Raw genomic sequence first — 23,229 nt, forward strand, 5'->3', positions numbered from 1 at the left:
GACCTTGAAGGGTTCACAGAGCCAATGTTCCTCCAAATCCTCTAGGAAGGGGGCAGGTGGGAGGGTACGTAAGAATGTAGGCGAGATGGACCACATACACCGATCGTTATGGTGAGTACATTGATGTTGATGTTACGTGGTCCTATCTCGCCTCCATTCTTTACTCACGGGACAGCGTCCCCAGCACCTCTATCCTGGGAGGCTCATAGAAAGATACTCCTGAGAACCATGGAACCAAAGGAAGCCCGGCCCCTAGATGCCACATCCAGCTTGTAATGAGTGATAAAGGTGTAAGGAGAGGCCCAGGTGGCCGCATCACAAATATCATCCAGTGAAAGCCTGGCATGGAAAGCTATCGATGTAGACATTGCCCTGGTAGAGTGAGCTCTGATGGGAAAAGGTAAACTTCTGCCTGCCGCCGAGTAGATGAAGGAAATACAATCTTTAATCCATTTAGAAATTGTGCACTTGGAAACAGGACAACCTGCTCTGTTCTCTGAAAAGGACACAAACAGCTGATCAGACTTCCTAACCTGTTTAGTCCTGTGTAAATAGAACCTCGATTGCCTGTGCACGCACATCCAACTGATGGAACCTGAACTCTGCTTTATTGGAAAAATTTGGAAAGAACACTGGTAACTTGATAGATTGATGGAGATTAACAGTGGATGACACCTTTGGAAGGAAGGATGGGTTAAGTCTCAGTGAAACTCTGTCCTTATGAAAGGTCAAATACGGAGGTTTACTGGACAGAGCTTGAAGTTCTGATACTCTTCTGGACGATGTAATGGCTATTAGAAACGCCGTTTTCCAAGATAAATTTTCAGTTCACAGGTGGCAGCTGGTTCAAAGGGTGGTGAAGTGATGGCTTGTAGCACAAGGTTTAGGTCCCATGGCATGACAGGCTCTGACACAGGAGGACGAAGTAGCCAAGCGCCTTTCAAGAAGGGCTTGCAGAGTTTATGGCCCATGAGAGGGCTCGTAAGATGTATGGAGATTGCAGCCAATTGCACTTTAATGGTAGCGGGTGCAGAGCCCCGACGGAAAAGCATGGCTAAAAAATCTAAAACCGATGGAATTGGGGCTGTGAAGGGGTCCAAACCTTGGGCCTGAGCCCAAATGGAGAATCTCTTCCATTTGCTGGACTAAATTTTTCTGGTAGAAGACTTATGAGATGAAGACAAGATGTGTACCACCACCGGTGAAAAAGAATGCTGTCTAACTAGTGATGGAAATGGAGTACCCAGGCTGTCAGCCTGAGAGTTTGCAGGGATGGATGGAGCTGGCCTGACATGTGAGTCAGGAGGTCTGGCACTGGGTCCAGAGTCCAAGGACCGTCCAATGCGTACTTCTGAAGAAAAGGGAACCATACTTGTCGAGGCCAGTGCGGAGCAATAAGAATCATCCTGCTTCCCAAGGATATGGCTTTCTGAATCACTCTTGGTAACAGAGGAAATGGAGGGAAAGCGTAGACCAGACTGGGAGGCCAATCGTGGGCTAGAGCGTCCCTGTGGGGGGGATCAGTGTGAAGTACTCGCTGCATTTGGCATTTAGGGGACTGGCAAAGAGATCGCAGCAAGGCTGACCCCAACTGTTGAAAATTTGAACCGCCACTCGGTTGTTCGGGGACCACTAGTAAGGCATCAGAATAGCTCTGCTCAGCCTGTCCGCTATCACATTGGACTTTCCCGGAATGTGCGTTGCCACTAAGAACCGTTGGGAAGATACTGCCCAATGCCACACTCGCATGGCCTCTCTGCAGAGGGGATAAGACCTGGTTCCCCCTTGCTTGTTCAGGTACCACACTATGGACATGTTGTCTGAGTGAATTGCAATCGTTCCCAGAGGTAGAGAGTCTTGGAGTGCTCGCAACACTAGAAACACCGCTCTCGTCTCCAGAACATTTATGTGTAGATATACCTCATGATCTTGCCACGTGCCTTGGACCGTCCTAAGTTAATGCCCCCCCCCACCCCATCTGGGAGGCGTCCGTGGTCACCGTGGCCACTGGAGACATAGGAATCAAGCTCCTCCCTTTGTCCAGATTGGTGGAACGTAGCCACCAGCGGAGGTCCTGTTTGCACCGTTCCGTGAGTAGTATCAAGTGGGAAAGAGGAAGTTTCTGAAATGACCATTGAGCGGAAAGGAGCCATTGCAGAATCTGCATATGTAACCTGGCCAGAGGCACCAGCATGGAAGGTGGCGGCCATGCAGCCCAAAAGCTGGAGAACTAACCTGGCTTGAATTCTTGAGGGGCAACAGTGCATGGATCTGAGACTGCAGCACTCTTATTCTCTCTTGTGGCAGAAAGGCTTGCATCTGAACAGAGTCTAGCTCTGCGCCTATAAAAACAACACGCTGTGAGGGCAGCAAGGCAGACTTTTCCTAGTTTAAAGTAATTCCTAATTGTTGACACAGTGCTATGGCAGTCTCCCTGGCTTGAACGAGCAGATGCCTGGTGGGGGCGGTGAGAAGCCAATCGTCCAGATACAGAAACATCTGGAATCCCTGACGTCTCAGGTGAGCTGTCACCGCTGCCAAACACTTGGTGAACACCCTGGGGGCTGTGGTGAGACCAAAGGGCAGGGCACGAAACTGGAAGTGACTGGCTCCCAGCCGAAGCGTAAGTGACTCCTGGATGCCTTGTCCATCTTGATGTGGTAGTAGGCATCCTTGAGATCGACGGAGCACATCCATACTCCTTTTTCCAGCAATGGAAAAATGGACTGAAGCGTGACCATTCGGAACTTGGACTTCAGAACGTAGTGATTCAGTCGACTGAGATCCAGAATGGGTCTCAGGTCCCCTGTTCTTTTCGGCACCAAAAAGAGTCTTAAGTAAGTTCCTGATCAGATATGGTCTGAGGGGACTGGTTGGATGACTCCTTTTTCTAGCAGCTTTGTAACGTCTAGTGCGGCTTGATCCCGTTGACTGGGTGGGACGTCCGGGATTCTTCTGACTGGAGGGGGGTGTTGATACAAAGGGAATGGTGTAACCTCCGGTAACTATTCGAAGCACCCAACGATCCTGGGTGATGCTTTCCCAGGCTTCCGGATGCAACGAAATTCGGCCCCCCAACTGGCTCCAGAACAGCACAGTCAGGCAACGCCTCAGGAACGCTGGAAGGAAGATCCGCGAAAGGAATCGCGGCCTCCCGAGTTGCAGGGGCCTCCTCTGCCTCTAGGACAGCGTCTTCCAGAATAATTTCCCCCTCCTCTGCCTCTGGAGGGGGACTCACCTTGAGCTGTAGGAAAAGGCCTCAGACTTCTTGAACGACATTTTCCCCCCTCTCTGAGCCTTGGGGTAAGGCCTAGAAGGGAGAGAGAAATGGGCCCCTATGGCAGATAGTGTCTTTCCCTCCTCTTCGCATCTGTTGAGGGTGTCTTTCACTTTGGTCCCGAAAAGAAAGGACCCATCAAAGGGGGAGTCAGTGAAGGAAGACTTAAAGGCCTCCGCGAAATGACACAGGCGCATCCTGGCTTGCCTTCTGAGAGCCACACCAGAGCTAGCTGCCCTACTCGCCCCTTCGGCTGCATAAGATAAGAGCCTCATGGATGAGTTGACAATGGAACCAAGGGTAGACAACTGGGTGTTAACAGTTTGCGTTACCGCCTCAGGCATGTTACCCGTCATGAGTATCTCCTAGCTCCTTAAGGAGATCTCTTTGGAGCAGAGTGAAATGACAAAGGCAATTCAGCGACCGCAAGGTAAAGGTCGCCGAAGACAGGGTACGCTTCCCGTACCGGTCCATACTCCTGGACTCCTTGTTAGGAGGATGGACGGAAGAAGAAGCCTCTGCAACTTCCTGCTGAGTGGCTGCCGCCCCCAGCAAGGCATCTACCGAAACCCCTTTGGTCAGGAACACTTTCCCCGAGGGAGCAGAAAGGAACTTATTTGGACGTCTGGGCACCGGTTCCATGGACTCAGGGTTCTCCCACACCCTGCGACAAATCAAATCCAGGAGTTCGAAGGGTGGAGACACCCAGGAGGCGGAGGGTTGAGCTCCGAAGGCCTTGAGGAATACAGACTCCTCCTTAGAGGGGGGTCTTGGAAGGCCAATCGCCCCTCTACCTCAAAATCTCCAGGATGTCTGAGAAAGAGAGACATCATTGGAGGATGACTTGGGGGACCCCTCTGACTCCTCGAGGTCGGTATCAGAGGTGAGGGACTCGTCCTGGGAGTCTATGTGCTTCCTCTTGCACAACTTCTTTCTGGGGGGCTCCTCAGGCACCGACTCTGAGGGGCCCTCAGAAAGTAGGGGACAGCTCAAGGGGGTATCCCCAGACCTTCGGGCTCCGCCATCCACAGATAGGGGGGCATCAGAGGCTCTAGCCGGGGTGTATGGGGACGGAGTGACCGATCCAGGTGATGTGACTGATTATCTAGCCAGTGCGCTCCTCATGGCCTCAAAGGCAGGTCCCCTTGAATCAGAGGACCGACCCGTCTCAGAGACCACGACCGGAGTAGAGATTCCCCGAGCCAATGCACTGAGAGGGAGACTCGGAACAGACAGGAGTCCTGAGGTATCCCCCTCAGGTCCGACTGAGGAAACCAGAGTACCAAAACCAGAGGACGGAACAGACATGGTTGGAGCGGACGCCGGCTCCGATAGACTCACCTGGGGTATCGAAGCAGACACAAGGACATCACTCTGCGCTGGGCACTCCGGCTCCGACGACACGAGTGCTCGGAGGAGGAATCATTGGTACCAGGACAGGGACTGGCTCCGAGCTGAAAGCAGTTTTGCCAACACCGGCGACTGCAGGAGCCTCTGGACCACCCTATCCACATCCAAATCAGACAGCCTAGAGGATTTGGAAGAAATAGAAGGAGATCGGGATCTCCTACCTGGAGACTCATGCCTGAAACCTGGGTGACCGGCTCCGAATAGGCTCCAATAATATCAGAGCCGAGGTCGACTCCAGTACAACAGATACCTCCTGTGGCCCAGAGGACAATGGAGCCGAGGAGGTAGTATCCATAACCAAAACTTTCTCCTGCAGCCCCGAGGAGGAAGTATCCACTTTTGAAACCTTCTCCGAAGGCTCCGAAGAGGCAGACAGAGCCAGAGATCTTTTCTTGGCCTTAGCAGGCTTAGAGTTAGCACTAGAAGACGAAGAAGAATCCAAGGCCTCCTCAAAGTAAGGCTTAATCAGACCCTTCAAAATCAGTTTATTTTTTCTTTCCTGCAGTACCCTAGGGCTAAACACGTGGCAAAAACTGCAGGACTCTTTGTAGGTGAAAAGCACCCAGACAATAAACACAGATGGAATGCCCATCTGTAATGGACATTTTGTAGCCACATTTGGTACACTTCTTAAACCCGGAGGGTTTATGTTCTTTCTGCTCTTTAGACATAACAACCGCACAACACTCAGCCGACAGACACAACACAAGAGGAAGGTGGGAAAAACTAAAACACACTAACGCCAAGTAAACTCTAAGTTAAACGTTTCTTGGAGGGAAAACAACTACCCACAACTCAAAAAACTAGCACAAAAAATACAAGGGAACAACACTGGAGAGGACTAGGTCCTCCAACTTAAATGGGCCTAGCCCGCGAAACAGAGGGATACCACAAACAAACACAGTCCTCACAAAAACACAAGAACTAGTCAAAAATAGAGTAGCTATTAAAATAGCTTTTGCAATACAACTGACTACTAAAATACTTAGAAAAGTATTTGAAAAGGGTACTTAGCCACAGCCAAGCGAGACCACGTCCTAACTCTACGAGCGGCAAACGAGATCTGTGGCTAGGGCGAGGTGCATCTTGGGATACCGGGTTAGCCCAGCCAATTAGAGACTTCGTGCTAGAGAAATAGTTGGCAGAGTCGGAGCCGATTCTCGGTTCCGAACCCGTGAGTAAAGAATGGAGGCGAGATAGGACCACATAACATTGATAATTTTACTCTTAAGTTGCCATTTTTGTAATTCATACTTCTCAGAAATTCTGCCAGGTACCTCTACGAAGAAAAGATGGCATGAAGACAGTCAAAACTACTTCTCATAAGCGCAAGGGTTTCTCCCACAGACATATCAGGCACTGCCATGGGTTCATTACCTACGACCATCACAGAGACTGAAGATCTCCCAAATCCTCATATGACCAGATATACCAACAACCGGTGTTCGAAACAAGCAGTCACCTTTCCAATGCACAACAGCCAAAGCAGCTTGAAATGGGGAGAATCTCACAATGGCCTTCAGAAAACTCCGTAATGGAGCACACTCCCACCAGACAAACGCATGCTTGGTGTCCAGGCACTGAAAAGTGAGCCCTGGCATAAGACCAGATGGACACTTCTCAGATTGCCTGCTTGTCTGCACAGGCTTCGAGGTCAATCCCATAAGGAGATTCCCTGCTCCCATGTACCCTGATCCATGACTAGATGACTTAAGAGACTGATCTCCAGGATCAGGTTTAGTCATCCACAGGATCCGACTGTTCATTTGAAGGAAAAACAATACAATAAATAACCTTAAGCTGTGTATGTGTATGTGCGTGTGCAAGTAATATACACACAGACACACTTACATATATATATATATATATATATATATATATATATATATATATATATATATATATGCATACACACATTTTATACATACATATAAAATGTGCGTCTGTGTTTGCCTGTCAGGGAGCATAGAGAGGATTTAATACACTATAAAGACAAATCACTGCAATATCAACAGCTTTCTTATTTTACAGATTAAAAGCCTTCCCACTACTGTCCAAAAGTGAATGGCAAGAGAAACCCACATGAAAGTAAAATCATGCCTTCTTACAGAAAAACTCCCCAAGTTACAAGCATAGTACTTTTATTAGTGCAGGGAATAGGACATTTATAAACAGAAGCCTCCTGAAAATACTCCAACCAAAAATGCGCCAACGTCTGCTGCAAGGACTCTAGTAGTTGCTTACAGAAAGAAAATCCAAGTAACTGCTGGCAGGCAAAGCAAAAATGCAATTATCATCTTCATTGTATATAAAAAAATAAGTTAATATAAAATATAATTTTGCTACTGTGGGCAGACATGCACCCTATTCTTAACAAAATTTACCTGTTAAAAAGACAATTATTCTGGGAGCATAGTACAGATCTGTCTTGGGAGTGTCCAATGTAAAGAAAACCCATATAAGCACGGACATCAGATTTGTTTTAACTGATGTCAGATCTTGTATAAACATTCCACTGGTTTATTATGTGGCAGGGGTTTAGACTACATACCAAACAGCAGCAAGCAGTCTCAATTTGAGATATTTTTTAATCAATTTTGTTAATGAATTAACAGTACTACAGTATTTTATTAAGCACTGACTTAAGGTTTCATTTCTCTAAAAACGTAAAAAATGTATAAATTTAAACTCAAGTAGTTACAGTGGCAGTGGTACAGGCTGGTAGGATAAAGTACAGTTGTGTAAAATCTTATCATAACGTTAGATGTCCTTGCCTTCAATGCTGCAGTATTCTTACCGATATGGGATTCCCAGCCAAGGAAGCCCAACGTCTGACCAGTCTTCCAAAGACTTCTGAATTTAAAAGGTATGCCGAACATTACCATATGCTCCCTGCGTAACATAGGTTCATAGCTGTGTACAAGGCTAATGGCCTTGGAGCCTTTACAAGCCTAGCCCATAGAATTAACCTGACAACGTGCCACCCGACCTTAGTTTCCAGTGCCTCTGTCGAGAAGAGCCACTGGAGTGATCCCTGGGGTGAATTTTCTATTTCCCATCCACTCATCAAGATATTTCTTGAAGAGGGCCAGTGAGGTGCTCTGTTTGACATGTATGGGAAGTCTATTCCATAGCATGGGCAGTCTCTGGGGTTATGAACCTGTCCCTCTAACATGTTCTGTTGATTGTGGTGATGAGGTTTAGGTTTCTGGAGAGTGTGGTGTGGAGGGATTGGGATTTCTTTAGATGTAGCATTTCTAACAGAGCTGGGTCAGACATGGCTTTATAAGTCAAGCACAGATTGCCTCTAAGTAGGCGATATGCGACAGAGAATAGATGGAGTTTTTTTGAGTCTGTCCATATAGGACAAGTGTTTAAGGCCTAGGATACTCTGTGAGGTACTTTTGCGACCTCGCCAGTTGTTGCAGGTGTCTAGCGAGGTACATGCCAAATGGGGCATTGTGCTCTATGACTGGCCTAATGAGGGAAGAGTAGAGGGAGACAATGACCTCTTTCTTCCTGGATGCAAAACCCTTAGTAATGAGATGTGCCACATAGGACTTTCTGACCATAGTGGCAGTGTTGTGGTCAAAAGAGAGGTTGCTGTCAACCTGTGTTCCCAGATCTCTTATAACGCCTTCTGTGTTCAGTGGACTACCATCAATGTGGTAGTTAATGGGAACTGGGTTTTTCCCAAACAGGATGACGACATTTTTTGGCATTGAGTTTAAGGCCATGGTTCTGATACCAGTTGTTGGTCTCAGTGGGCCTTTCTGTAGGATGTCAACATCACTTGGGGAGTTAATAATGGCTCCCAACTTGCAATCATCTGCGAACTTTGTCACCCAGAATCCCTCCATGTTGGCCTGGACTTCTGAGAAGTAGCTACCACCAAACAGGAGAGGACCCAGGACCAAACCCTGCGGGACTCCACTCGTGACTGGTCAGCAGTCTGACTTGGAGTCAGCTACTTTCACACTGTGGGTTCTATCTGTGAGCCAGTTTGCAACCCACCTAGTGATAGAGAGGTTGATGCCTAGCTTAGTGAGTTTTTCTATGATTCCTGAGTGGGGAATGGTATCAAAGGCCTTGGCCAGATCAAGGTAGGGTGTATGAACCACCTTGCCTTCATCCACAGCTCTGGTGACTGACTCAAAGAAGCCGACCAAGTTGAGCAGGCATGATCTACCCTTCACAAAACCAAACTGTGTGGGATCCAGAGTTTGGAGATTCCCTTTATCCTTGTTTATTAGGTCCATGATGATTCATTCCATAGCTTTGCATATCAGACTTATCAGGCTAATGGTGCGATAGTTCCTAGGGTCTGTAGTTGCTCCTCCTTTGTGGAGAGGGATGACTATAGCAGTATGCCATTCGGTAGGGACAAAGCCTGTGGTGAGGCTGTGACTGAACAGGACACACAGGTGAGGTGCCCGTTCACACTGTAGTTCATAGTTCATGTAGAACACAGCTAGGGATTTTGTCAGGTCCCATATAAGCTGTATTCTTGGCCTTGGACAGTGCTGTTTTAACCTGTGATGCAGTAATACTGGGTGCCTGGCAATCTACTGGTATTGTGATGGGTCTTTTGGAGGGGGGAGAGGGAAAAAGTTGGCACTGAATCTCTCGGCCAGTATATTGGCTCTGTATAGGAGGTACCATTGTGCAGTAGCTCAAAGCAAATCTGGGTATTGCCGTGGAGGTTCTTTACTTAAGTATAGAAGGCCTTGTGGTTGTCTTTACTATCTGCTGCAATTCTGTTTTGATAGCTAGCTTTAGAGGATATGATGATGGATCTCAACTTTTTGTTGAGGCTGATAATGGAGTTTTTCCAGTCTTGGGACTTCACCTTATTCTGCATCAGTTTCCTCCTCCTGTTGTAAAGTTTGTTTATGGCAGGGGACCACCAGATTGGCTTCCTTTTTTTGGAGGAGAGCGTCTTGGTTCTATTGGGTATGGCGAGATCCATGCATTTGTGTATGTGTTCGTACAGTGCATTGGTGTATGATTCAGCTGTCATGCAACTATTCTCCATTTGCAAGGGTGCCGTGAAGTTAGCTTTTCATAGTGGTTACCTTAGTGACAGGGGGGGGGGTGGATTTCCAAGGTGATTAGTTTGTGGTCGGATCTAACCAGGGAGGAGATGACTACTGGTATAGAGCAACGGTCACACATGTTAGTAATGACCAGGTCAAGGATGTTGCTACCTCTAGTGGAGGTAAGAACGAGCTGGTCCAGGGCATTGGAATTAATGAATTCCAGGAAATGTTGGGCAAGTGTATTGGTACATGAGTAGTCTTCCCAGTTAATGGAGGGGTAGTTGAAGTCGCCCAGTTTGAGTTTGTTAGGTTGGACCCCAATATTCTGCAGGGCGATTAGGAACGTGGAGTGAATGTCTTGGGACATGGTTGGGGACCTATAACAGGCTAAGATCTGAATCACTGTCTTACTAATGTTATCTGCACCTGAAGTATCTCTGATGCATTATATGTTGGGCTACCAGTCTGGAGGTGTGCGCATCCTTTATGAATATGGAAACACCACCACCTTAGTCCAAGTTCTGGGGCCGAAAGGTGTGGAATGAGTTATAGCCTGGTAGTGCAGGGGTACTTCCTGCTGCCTTGAACCAGGTCTCTGTTACAGCACAAATGTCGATGTTCTCCATTTTAAGGAGGACTTCAAGCGAGTGCATTTTGAGATTTAGACTTCTAGCGTTGAGCAGCATGACCTTCAGATTACATTTGTTTGTAGCTGTTAAAGTGGTAATTTGGTCTTTGGAACACAGCCTAAAAAAGACACTATAGGGGTGGCAAGAGCCTTGGCCAGTATCCGGAAGCACAGGGGTGGCAGATGCAGGTCATCTCCAGCAAAGCATCGCGGTCTGTCAATCATGTCATCCCAGGCAGACAGATACTGGATCCCTTAGAATGACACCAGAAACTTAGCCAATTGTTGAAATCAATAATTTTCTGCTTCTACTATGGTATCATTCTGGACCATGGTAGGATGTAGCTCAGGGCTAAGGTCGTACCCTCCTGGGCTACATAATCAGAGCTTCTCCAGGTCTCTCTTCATGTAGTCCTGGGAGGTACATCTCAGGTCATTCACACCCACATGTACGATAGTCATATTTGTACCTGTTGAAGGACCTGAGTGCGTGTGGTATATGGCGGATACTGGCACCTGACAGGCAGCTGACTGTTGCTTTCTCCTTATTTAACCTAGTGAGTGGGATTACAGGCATAAAGGTGACATTCAGGCTTACCAAAAACAGAACCGATTGCCCCAGGAGGAACACCAGCCCAAGGAACCAACAGATAATGTGTACATCCAGGAAGGTAAAGAACTAGGGGGAATGGAGGGAGGGAGCGAATACTGCAGCAGTCAAGGCAAGGACATTTACCCTTCCAGTAAGATTTTACACAACTGCACTATGTCCTTAAATTCACTGCTGCAGTATTCTTAATTTGGGAGAGTGCCAAAGCTCAAGAGGAAACTTGGGAAGAGGAAAGAGCAGAAGAGTCCCCTAAAAAACCATGACGAACTGAACTACCAAAACCAGCCCTTCCTCTAGAGATACCAGCCAACATGTAGTGCTTGGTAAAGGTATGCACAGAAGTCCAGGTAGCTGTTTCAAGAATAGAATTAGAATCTAAGCCTTTGAAAAAAAAGCAACAGAAGAAGCCACAGCTCTAGTAGAATGAGCCTTAACTGAAAAAGGAAGGCTCTTACCATAAAAAGTGTAAGAAAAGAAAATAGTCTTAGAAATCCATGAATAAATAAATAGTTTGCTTGAATAGAGCAAGCTCCAAAGATCCAGGATGAAAAGAAACAAATAACTGATCAGATTTTCTGACAGCCATATTCAAATCAATTCTAAGTTGCCTATGCATGTCCAAAGTGTGCAGCACCCTCTCACCATCAATTTGGGGAGAGGGGAAAAAAGTAAGCAGATTAACAGACTGATTAAATGATAGCCTCGTTAACTACCTTCAGCTAAAAGAATGGTTAGTGCAAAAGGATACACTGTCCTGATGAAAAATCAAAAAAGGACGACGACCCATAAGAGCCTGCAACTTGATATTGGTCTGGCAGAAGTAAGCACTAACAAAAGAACAGTCTTCCAGAACAATGTTGCAAGGAAGCTGAAGCAGTCAAAAGGAGCAAAGTCAACTATTCCAAAACAAAATTAAGATCCTAGGGAGAAGAACAGGCTTCTTTGGAGGTCGAATATTAAGGATGCATTTAAGAAATTGTCTCACTTCAAATCTAGCAGCCAAAGAAGGAGAAAAAGGCATACAAGCAGAAATAGCTGATAGGTAGGGCCTTAACAGAATATGCCAAACCAGCATTGAGCAACTCACACAACCAAAGGAGCATCCACAATAAGTGGGTCCAGGTTATGAGAGACACCAAAAAGAAAATCTGTTCCATTTGGAAAAGCAGGATTTCCTAGTTATAGGTTTCCTGGCCTCCTGCAGGATTTGCAGCATGTCCACAGAAAAAAGGAGTAGAGTCCATGAACAATCAAAATCCTATCACCAATAGTGTCAGTTGAAGTGTGGACAGGTGGGGATGGATAAGCGATCCCTTGTATTGTGTGATTAGACCCACACTGTGAGGTAACTTATGATGATTGCCCCTGGCCAAGTGCAGAAGAGGAGGAAAACGGTGCTGTTGCAGCCAAAAGGGAGCCAACAAGATTTTGGGAGCATCCTCTTGGATTTTGAGCAGGACTTTCAGAATGAGAGGAAGGGGAGGGAATGCATAATGAAAAACATCCCCTTCCAAGAGAATGAGAGGGCATTCACTTTCGGACCTGGGACTCTAGCACAAAATAGAGGAAGTTGTCTTTCATAGGCGGGGAAAAAAGATCCACTTGTGAAGTACTCCACTGATGGATAATGTCCAGAAACACATCCCTGTGAAGCATCCATTCATGGGACTGAGTTAAGTACCTGCTGAACAGCGTCTGCCACAATGTTCTGACCAGAAGGGATATAGATTACCTGGAGAGTAGCTTGACACTTGATTGCAAAATCCCATAACAGAAGTGCCAACTGGCAAAGATAAAAACTCATTCCGCCCTGATTGTTGATATACCACATCACCCCTTGTACCTACCTTTAGGGAGCCGAAAGTTGCCCCCATCCCATGTCTGAGGTGTCCATGAACAATTCCAGAGAGTAATAAAAAGGGATCCCTGGATTCAGAGACAACTGCTGAATCCACCAGAGAAGTTTTTGTCTGAGGCAAGGAAGAAGAGGAATTACAAATTCTAGAGGATGAGCATGTTGAAGCCACACTGACTTCAGAAACAACTGAAACTTTCTCATACGAAGTTTGGCCAGAGGGAGCATTGGAATGGTGGATGCCATGAAACCCAGAACTTTCAGAGACTCCCTTCCAGTAATGGAAGCCAGAGGAAGAAGAGTGTGAAAGAAAGAAACAGAGAAATGCAAAAACTTCCTGAAAAGAGGATGGATCGGAATATGGAGACAAGCATCCTTGAGATCCAGAGACACCATAGAGGCCTTAGTGAGAAAGAGAGGAAACAAAATCTGAAGGGACAACATCTAAAAGGAAGGTACCTTTGGAAAAGTGTTTAGATGAGAGAGGTCTAGACTAGGTCTCCAAGTGCCTCTTTTCTGGACACTAGAAACAGTCAAGAGTAAAACCATTTCCCCCTTTGGGGCACAGACACCTCTTGAATAGTACGCTGAGAAGAGATCTTAAAAGAACCTCTGGTAAAAAGGGAAGATGATGTTCCTCTGGAGGCTGAGGAACACCCATAAAAAAGGATGGAATTTCCACACCATGAAGTACCCTTGAAGAATGATCGCTAGAACCCAAGAATCTCAAGTGAACTGAAGCCAAACCAGAAATGAAAGAGAAAGGTGAAAAAGAGGAATGTGACTAGGATGGGATTAGTCACACAGCACCTAGTTTGTCCAGAAAGGAAGTCTTCGGAGTCCCCAAAAATTAAGTAGCCTTAGCAGGAGGAGTCTGTTTGCCACTCCTTACCTTTAGTAGAAGGATGGGACTGCCTACGAACAAAGGCAGGCTTAGTGTGGTAGTTTCTCTGAAATGTAGGCATAGGGGATACAGACACATGTTTAAGTTCCCATAAAGCCTTACCATTATCCTAAAGGGACAAACAAACCAACAGCAGCTTCCCCAAACAAAAGTTAAAAATCCAGAGGAGCATCCATCAACTTAGCTTTAATATCAGGTAGAGGTTGAAGCCTTAACCTTCTCATAACTGAACCAAAAACAGCAGCCCTAGAAGGGGCATCCGCCGCATCATAACTACATTTAATAGAATGACAAACATCTTGAGAGGAAGTCCCTAGCAAGGAAAGAACAGAAGTTGTGCCCTCAGACTCTGGAAAAATCAGAAATAAGTTGACAGGCCAGAAAAGGAAGAGCCAACACATACCTAGACATATAGGTCTGATAATTAATAGCCCTAAAAGCTAGGGTAGCAGAAGTGTAAACCTTCTTTACCCAGCCTTTCCATAGTTCTGTTGTCATTATCAGAAGGCAATAACTAAGACCAAGGAAGCAAAGGAGATGGCTTATCAGAGACTATGGACACTACCCAAAGGGTCAACAGCAGGATATTTATATAAAAAAGAACAATCCTCAGGAACCCTATAAAACCTATCAGGCTTCTTGGGAGCAGGGGGAAGAAAGTCATGAGCCTGAGAGGCATTGGAGAAACCATCCAGTAAAGCAGCCAAGACAGGAGGAATAGCCAGAAGTTTAGGAGAGTCCAACTGCAACAGCTCATAGTACCTCTTACGGATATCAGAGACCAAGGTACAATTCCACTTAAAAAAAAAAAAAAAAATCCTAGAGAGCGTGTCCCCAAAAGAAATTTCCTCCAAAGGAACATCAGGGCTAAGATTCCTCCTCCACTGATCCACAGTCCAGAAGAGAAGGAATGGAGTAGAATAAATTAAGGATTTGTCAACAGAATACGACTCATCCGCAGAAGAATCCTGGTCTCTAGGCCTTTTAAGAGGAGTAGAGGGCCAAGGAAGAGCAGGTACTGAAACCCTATGAGGAGGTTTTAAGGACATTAAGGCAGAAAATAACCCCCGAGTAAAAGCCTGCTGCTCACTTGGTGGATTCCTAAAAGCAGAACAAACATGTTTAAACTTTTTGTTTCTTTAAGGGAACGTCCTGAAAAGGCGCAGATTCAGAACGACAGTCGAGAACCATTGCAGGAACTTCTTCCCCAGCTAAAAACTGAGGAACACCCCAAGGTCCCCCCCCCCAGGCCCCTCAGAAAAAAAATCAACCATGGTTCCCTCTGAGTGTCCGAGATGGACGCCTGCAAAGCCTCTTCGGACATGCTACCAGCCGGATCCTCACAGGCCTCCAATACGGTTGCAGCAGAGAAATCCAACAACACAGCCGGGCAAGCCTCCAGGCTCATAATGACCTTGGGAGAAACACCTGGCAGAGGCTGGACAGCAAAAGATTCTGGTCATACCTTTTTCATCTTCTTCCCTAATGGCTGACTCTCGGGGTTGGAGATTCCTTCCATAGTATCTTTAATTAGTAGCTTAAAACGCTGGTTCTCAAGATAAGGAAAGGAAGAAAGTTTACTGTGAAGGATTTTTGGAACAAATGCCTGACAAATTGAACAGGACATATGGTCATGAGAAGCACCTAAGCAAAAAAGACAGTTATCGTGGTGGTCACTGTGGGGAATCCGTCTCCCACACTGGCATTTACCCTTCCTGGATGACATTAGCCTTAAGGAACACAAAAAAAAAAATAAGAGAAAACAAAATCCCCAATGGGACACCTATCTTGCAAAACTTTTAGTTATGTACTCACCATAACTTCAGATGTTTGGGATCCATCTCGCCTACATTCTGAATGATGGGTTCGGAGCCGATCCCTCGGCTCCGACTCGGCACGCTTATGCCAAAGAGCGAAGTCTCTTATTGGCTGAGCTTACTATATCCCAGGATGCACCACTACCAGTCCCCCAGATCTAGTTTGTCCGCATACATGCACACACGCATACCCTGCTTATATAACATCGTCAGATGAAACAAGATAAAACAGTTGAACTCAAAACCGTTCAATCTCTTCTGATCTGCAAGGCAGGGGGAAGGAGGGTGGTATCAGGAATGTAGGCGAGATGGATCCCAAACATCTGAAGTTATGGTGAGTACATAACTAAAAGATGTTATGTGATCCTATCTCGCCTACATTCTGAATGATGGGACAGCGTCCCTAGCACCTGAATCCTGGGTGGCTCACTGGAAAACACTCCTGAGTACCGTGGAACCAAATGATGCTCGTCCTTTAGATGCCACATCCAATTTGTAGTGGGAAATGAAAGTGTGCGGGTTGGACCAAGTAGCCGCAGCACAAATTTCGAAATAGCGAGCTTGGAATGAAAGGCTATAGAAGTAGCCATAGCTCTAGTAGAATGAGCTTTGATAGATGATGTAAGATGTTTATTCAAGAAGAATAGGCCTGAGTTATGCAATCTCTGATCCATTTTGAGATTGTAGCTTTTGTGATGGTTTGACCCAATTTATTATCTGAGAAGGACACAAACAACTGGTCTGACTTACGGTTGCTGAGTCCTGTCTAAATAGAAGCGTAATTGCCTGTGAACATCCAATTTATGGAGAGTGTATTCTGCTTCATTAGAGAATTTTGGAAAGAAAACTGGTAGTTCTAGAGATTGTTGAAGACAGAAACTAGAGCAGACCTTTGGGACAAAGGATGGATTAGGCCTAAGTGATACTCTATCCTTGTGGAAAATCAAGTACGGTGGTTTAATAGACAGGGCTTGAAGCTCTGAGACTCTCCTTGCAGAAGTAATAGCCACTAAGAATGCCGTTTTCCAAGACAGATATTTTAATTCGCATGTAGCAGCCGGTTCAAAAGGGGGAGATGTTAATGCGCGAAGTACCAAATCAAGATCCCACGGAGGTGCAGGATGAAAAACTGGTGGTCTTAACAGACTCGCACCTTTAATGAATGTTTTGCATAGTCTGTTGCTCATCAAAGGAGGATCCGTGGATTCATGGAATTTAGAGATAGCAGCTAGTTGAACTTTAATAGTTGAGACAGAAGATCCCTGATTAAACAGGGATGTTAAGAATTTCAAAACCTCTGGGACAGGAGCAGTGATAGGGTCTAAGCCCTTGAGTTGAGCCCAGATAGCAAACCTCTTCCACTTACTGAGGTACAATTTGTTAGTGGTGGGTTTGTGGGCGAAGATAAAATGTGAACTACTTCCGGGTCTAGTGTGTGACTTCTAACTAAGGTTGGAAGTGGAGGAGCCAAGCTGTCAATTTCAGAGATTGAAGGGACTGATGCCAATGTCCCGACTGATGGATTAGCAAATCCGGGATCAGGTCTAAAGTCCACGGATCGTCCACTGCATGCTTTTTCAGGTAAGGAAACCATATCTGACGAGGCCAGTATGGGGCAATCAGAATCATTGAAGACCCTAGTTGAGAAGCTTTTTGAATAACTTTGGGAAGGAGTGGAATTGGAGGAAAGGCATAAAGTAGTCCTGTTGGCCAAGGTTGTGCTAGAGCATCCATGGCTGGTACTTCCTGATGTGGAATCAAGGAGAAGAACCTTCGGCACTTGGTGTTTTGTGGAGTTGCAAATAGGTCGCAGCACGGCGTCCCCCATCTCTTGAAAACCTGGGCTGCTACTGTGCGGTTTAGAGACCATTCGTGAGGAGAGAGAATTGTCCTGCTTAATTTGTCCGCCAATACATTTGACTTTCGCGGGATGTGGGTCGCTACCAAGAAGCGGTTGGTAGCTACAGCCCATTCCCACACTCTCATGGCCTCTCTGCAAAGGGGGTACGATCTGGTCCCTCCTTGTTTGTTCAGATACCAAACCACCGACATGTTGTCTGTGTGGATGGCGATGATGCCCTGAGGAAGAAACTTGTGTAAGGCCTGTAGGGATAGAAGTACAGCCCTCATCTCCAACACGTTGATGTGGAGAGGAGCTTCTTCCGGAAGCCAAGAGCCCTGAACTAGCCTGCCCAGACAATGCCCCCCCCACCCTATCTGGGAGGCATCTGTCGTCAGGGTAACCACCGGAGGGAGAACAAAGGGTTTTCCCTGATCCAAGTTGGATGTCTGAAGCCACCAGCGAAGGTCCCTTTTGCATATGTCCGTAATCATGATGTGATGATTGAGGGAAGATCCTGAAAGGACCATTGAGTTGACAAGAGCCACTGAAGAATCCTCATGTGTAATCTTGCTAGAGGAACTAAAAGAACCGTGGCAGACATTGAGCCTAAGACCTGTAGGACCATCCTGGCTGGGGCTTTGGATCTCGAGATCAGAGCTTGAACTTGGCCCTGTAAAGTTCGGATCCTTTCGGCAAGAAGAAAGACGCATCAATCTTGAGTCTATCTCTGCTCCTATAAACTTTATGCGTTGAGAGGGCAGCAAGACAGACTTTGACCAATTGAATGTAATCCCTAGGGAAACACCCAGGAGATGGTGGCTTTGAGGTTGTCCATTAGTAGATGCCTGGTGGTGGCAGTCAGGAGCCAGTCGTCGAGATAGGGAAACACTTGGAATCCAAGACTTCTCAGGTGAGCCGTCACTACTGCCAAACACTTGGTGAACACCCTGGGGCTGTGGTGAGACCAAAGGGCAGAGCACAAAATTGGTAATGACTGACTCCCAGGCTGAAGCGCAGATACCTTCTGGACGCCTGATGTATCGGAATGTGATAATAGGCGTCCTTGAGGTCTATGGAGCACATCCAAACATCCTTCTCCAACAACGGGAGAATGGATTGTAACGTGACCATTCGGAATCTGGATTTCGTGACGGATTGGTTCAGTCTGCTGAGATCCAATATTGGTCTCAGGTCCCCTGTCTTTTTTGGCACTAAAAAGAACCTGGAGTAATTTCCTGATCCGATCTGGTCTGTGGGGACCGGTTGGATGACTCCTTTTTCTAGCAGCTTTAAAGCTTCTGCGGCTGCTATTTCCCTTTGACTGGGTGGTGGGTCCGGGATTCTCTTGGACGGAGGGGGTGAGTCTTTGAATGGGATAGTGTAACCTCCGGCAATGATCCGAAGCACCCATCTGTCCTGAGTGATTGATTCCCAGGCTTTTAGGTGCTTGGCAATGACACCCGACTGGCTCGAGCAGCACAGCCGGGCAATCCCTCATGTCGTGTGGGAGGCTGAAGAGCCACGAAAGGACTCATGGTCTCCAGAATTGCGGGGCCCTCTGCCGCCTCTGGGACGGCGTCTCCCTGAAAAATTTCCCGCCTCTGCCTCTGGACGGGAATCTTCCTGCTGTTGGGAGAAAAACTTGCGAGATTTTCGAACCACATTTTCCCCCTCCTTTGGTCTTGGGGTAAGGCCGAAGGGAGTGGAATAACGGGCCCCTACGGCAGATAACGTTTTCCCTCTTGCTCACAGCGGTAAGGGTGTCTTTCACCTTGGATCCAAACAATGAGGACCCATCAAAGGGAGCGTCGGCGAAGGAAGACTTGAAGGCCTCCGAACTGACACAAGCGGAGCCAGGCTTGTCACGAGAGCCACGCCTGTGCCTGCCGCTCTACCCGCCTTCGGCCGCATAGGAAATGAGCCTCATGGACGAGTTAGAAATTGACGTAAGGATAGCCAACTGAGAGCTAACCGACTGGGCTAGCTGCTCAGGTAGGTTACCCAAGAGGGAATCTGACAACTCCTTGACCAGATCCCTCTGAAGCCTGGTAAAATGTGCCAAGTAATTCAGAGACCTTAAGGTAAAGGCCGCTGAAGTCAGGGTGCGCTTCCGTACCTATCCATACTCCTAGACTCCTTATTAGGAGGATGGATAGACGTTGAAGCCTCTGCCACGTCCTGTTGTGTAGCAGATGCCACCACCATGGCATCTACAGCCACGCCTTTAGTAAGGAACTCCTTCTCGGGGGGAGCAGATAAAAATTTATTTGGACGAGAAGGGACTGGTTCCACGGTATCTGGATGTTCCCACGCCCTTCGACAAACTAAATCCAGAAGCTCGTCGAAGGCCGGAGACACCCAGGAGGCGGAGGGCTGAGCCCCAAAGGCCTTGAGGAGCACTGATTCGTCAGCAGAGGGGGTTTGGATATCCAGCCGCCTCGTTGTTTGAGGATCTCTAAGATGTCTGCAAATGAGACATCATCCGAGGACGACTGGGACCCCTCCGCATCATCCATATCAGTGTCCGATGTAATAGACTCGGGAGTCCACGTCCTTCCTCCTGCGCGACCTCTTCCTTGGCCGTTCCTCTGCAGACAACTCCGAAGAACCCTCAGGAGGAAGGGAACCCCACTGGGGTAACCTCAGGCCTCGGGGCTCCGCTGGTTACGGACAGGGGAACTGCCAAAGACCCAGTCTCCACGCCCAGGGAAGGTGCTGGTAAAACCGGAGAGATGGCCGAAGAGGACTTGGCCAAGGCACTCCTCATGGCCCTGAAAGCCGGACCCCCAGAATCCTGGGAGTGTCCGGTCTCCGGAGCCATGATAGTCGACGGAAGTCCCGCAGCCAAAGCACCGAGAGGGAGGCTCGGAACCGAAAGCATAGGTCCCGAAACATCACCCTCGGGTCCAGCCGAAGAAGTCCGCGTACCAAACTCGGACCCGAGGGCCCGGGTTGGAGTAAGGGTCGGAGCCGACCCTGAGATCTCCACCGGCTCCAACAGCACCTGCTCCGACGGAGCCGAAGCAGTCGGAGGAGGAATGGCAATGGGGTGGGCCATGGTCATCGGCTCCGAAGCCAACTGGGTCGGAGCCGAAACAAATTTTTGGAAGACTGGGGACTGGAACAGTCTTTGGAGCACCCTGTCTATATCAGAATCCGACATCCTCGAAGACCGAGAGGAAACAGAACGGGTTCGAGAAGGCCTCTCCATCGGCCCCAAGGGACTAGGGGACCGGCTCCGAGGCGACTCGATGAGAATCGGCGCCGAGGGAATACTCACACCAGATTCCATCGGTGCCGAGGTAGACTTCGGCGCCGAGGAGGAAGTGTCTGAGCGGGCGACCCTTGTCGGCTCCAAGAGCAGTGGAGCCGACGAAGGTGACCCGCCTCTCGATGCCGCAGCCATCGGCTCCGAAGCCAGAGGAGTCGATACTGGTGGCATCGAGGCAGACCGTTCCGACCTCGGCTCCGAAGTCTTTGGAGCCGAAGGAGAGGCCTGCCTAGGTCTCTTGGCAGTCGGATCCGACGGACTGGTCGGAACCGAAGCCCTTTTCTTTTTGGCAGGAGCCGGAGAGGATGCCAAGGCTTCTTCAAAAGAGGGTTTAATTAACCCCTTAAGAATCAATTTATTTTTCCTCTCCTGGAGGACCCTTGAGGAAAAAGCGTGACATACGCTGCATGACTCCTGCAAGTGCTTTGCCCCTAGACAATATACACAGAGCAAATGATCGTCAGTAATAGACATCTTAAAACCACATTTCGAACATTTTTTAAAACCCGAAGGCCTAGGGGTTTGAGACATGGATGTTCAACAATTCTTTGACAGGAATTCAAACAACTATAGATTTGCTTGTGATAAATCTAAGCTTATAGTTAAAGTTTAACACAAACACTAGCTTTAAATGACAGGGAACTCTCAACTACTGTAGACTAGAGACCCTGAAAGGTTTTCAAAGGTTGACCGTCTGGGAAGGCCCTGGATGTAAGGGGCGAAAACAAACTCAACCCAATCACACACAACAATCTTCACAATCCAAACGTACACAAAGAAGCGATAGCCGTTAAAACAGCTTTTGTGACCAAAAAACAGCAAAAAACTGACAGAAAAGTAGTTAATAAAAGCTACTCAGCCCAGCCAGCTCGAGACCACGTCTTCGCAGGGAAGCGGCAAACGAGATCTGGGGGACTGGTAGTGGTGCATCCTGGGATATAGTAAGCTCAGCCAATAAGAGACTTCGCTCTTTGGCATAAGCGTGCCGAGTCGGAGCCGAGGGATCGGCTCCGAACCCATCATTCAGAATGTAGGCGAGATAGGATCACATAACATACAGTAAACAGGTGTAGGAAGTCACTGGAGAATGAAAACATGTTCAACTATCAGAAGATGAAGTAAGGTAAAACAGACCAACGGTGTAAAAAAGATACGCTCATACTGGCAGCAATGAAGTTCTGTTTTTGGTAACCCTGAACGTCACCTTTATGCTCTATGTTATGCAGGGGAGCATATGGTAACGTTCAACATATCTTTTAAATTCAGAAGCCTTTGGAAGACTGGCCAGATATCGGGCTTCTGCAGCAGGGAATCACATATCGTTAAGAATATTGCAGCAGTGAATGTAAGGACATCTTTCCATTCTGCACCAAATATTGATACATCTAATTTAGCTATCCATTAACTAAAAATCTTTTTATTAAAGCAACAAGAAAATTAAGTTATTCAATTAATAAATTAGTTACCAATCACAGTGGCCGGGATTACATTTCTTTGGGTATGAATGAATTATAATGAAATTCACAAGTATATTGGCTTGGCTGTCTTACTGGTCTCACTATGAAGTATATTTTAATACCATACATAAGTGAAAGGTTCATATACATTCAGCGTACACTGCTGCAAATTATCCTTACAGAATTATGGCTTCTAATCCAATATTATAACAGTAAACTCCTGCACCCATTCTAGGATAGCGTTTAAATTATCAAAAATGACAGTGGAGTACTTTTTTAATGAAATCAACATCCATATCAGTGGTGCCATAACTTTCATGCAGCAGGGGCCTACTTAAATGTAGGCCTTGTCCTTACAGCTGAAAAGATGGCACTTAAAGAAATGGGAAAAAAGACAGCAGCTCTCCCATATGGAAACATACAAAGTTAACAGACTGACCTAGAGCTGCAGGATAAGACTAGAGAGTCATAAAGGAAACATTAACCAGAACAAAAATAATCCTTCACAAGAGACACCAAAGTTTGCAGCGTTACATCAAAAGATTACTGCATACTACATCACATCCCCAAAGGAAGGTCAGTACTCCCAGAATGCTCAATTTTCCTCCTCTATTAATTTCTTTCCTCCCACAAAAATGCTACTAAATCTGTAAAAATCAGCCCAATGCTAAGTCACTTCAACTGCAGCCACAGCTCTTTGTCAAAGATTGGCTAGAGTGTGTATTATTTAAAACTATTCTTACTTCAAAAACAGTTGCTACTTACTGAACAATTTGTAGTGGAAAACTGTGATGATTTAAAGACTGATGGACTAGCAACTGTATGCTCTTGCAAGCTATGGTAATCACTGGGACTGTCAAATGGGTTTAAGATAGAAGAACGACCAGGAGTTTTAGGTGTTATTTGTAATCCAGCCTCCTTCATGTCTCCCATAGCACAATGCTTTTACTCCTTTAGCAATAATCCTGTGGGTCACTCAGCTTGAAAACCTATGAAGGGATAAACAGAAACACTCAAGTATTACAAAATTACAAATGCAAGTCATACTTTAGTTTTGCATAAATCTGTAGTTTTAAGATAAACAATATAAAAGATTACCTTTGCAACAGCTAAACTCT

General features: G+C 46.8%; 1 protein-coding gene across 2 annotated transcripts in view; it reads right to left on the reverse strand.

Annotated features, from left to right (window-relative positions):
* The window catches only part of BORA (BORA aurora kinase A activator), a 1,242,116-nt gene that overhangs the window by 1,081,387 nt on the left and 137,500 nt on the right, over positions 1-23,229 (reverse strand). For both annotated transcript variants that reach the window (XM_044071743.1, XM_044071742.1), the window contains one exon: positions 22,877-23,100. In XM_044071743.1, coding sequence (XP_043927678.1) covers positions 22,877-23,044 — 168 coding nt within the window. In that variant the 5' untranslated portion in view covers positions 23,045-23,100. The remainder of the gene's footprint in view (positions 1-22,876; positions 23,101-23,229) is intronic.

This window comes from Protopterus annectens, chromosome 5.part0 (genome assembly GCF_019279795.1).
Source record: "Protopterus annectens isolate FY-2018-M chromosome 5.part0, PAN1.0, whole genome shotgun sequence".
Taxonomy (NCBI): Eukaryota; Metazoa; Chordata; order Ceratodontiformes; family Protopteridae; genus Protopterus; species Protopterus annectens.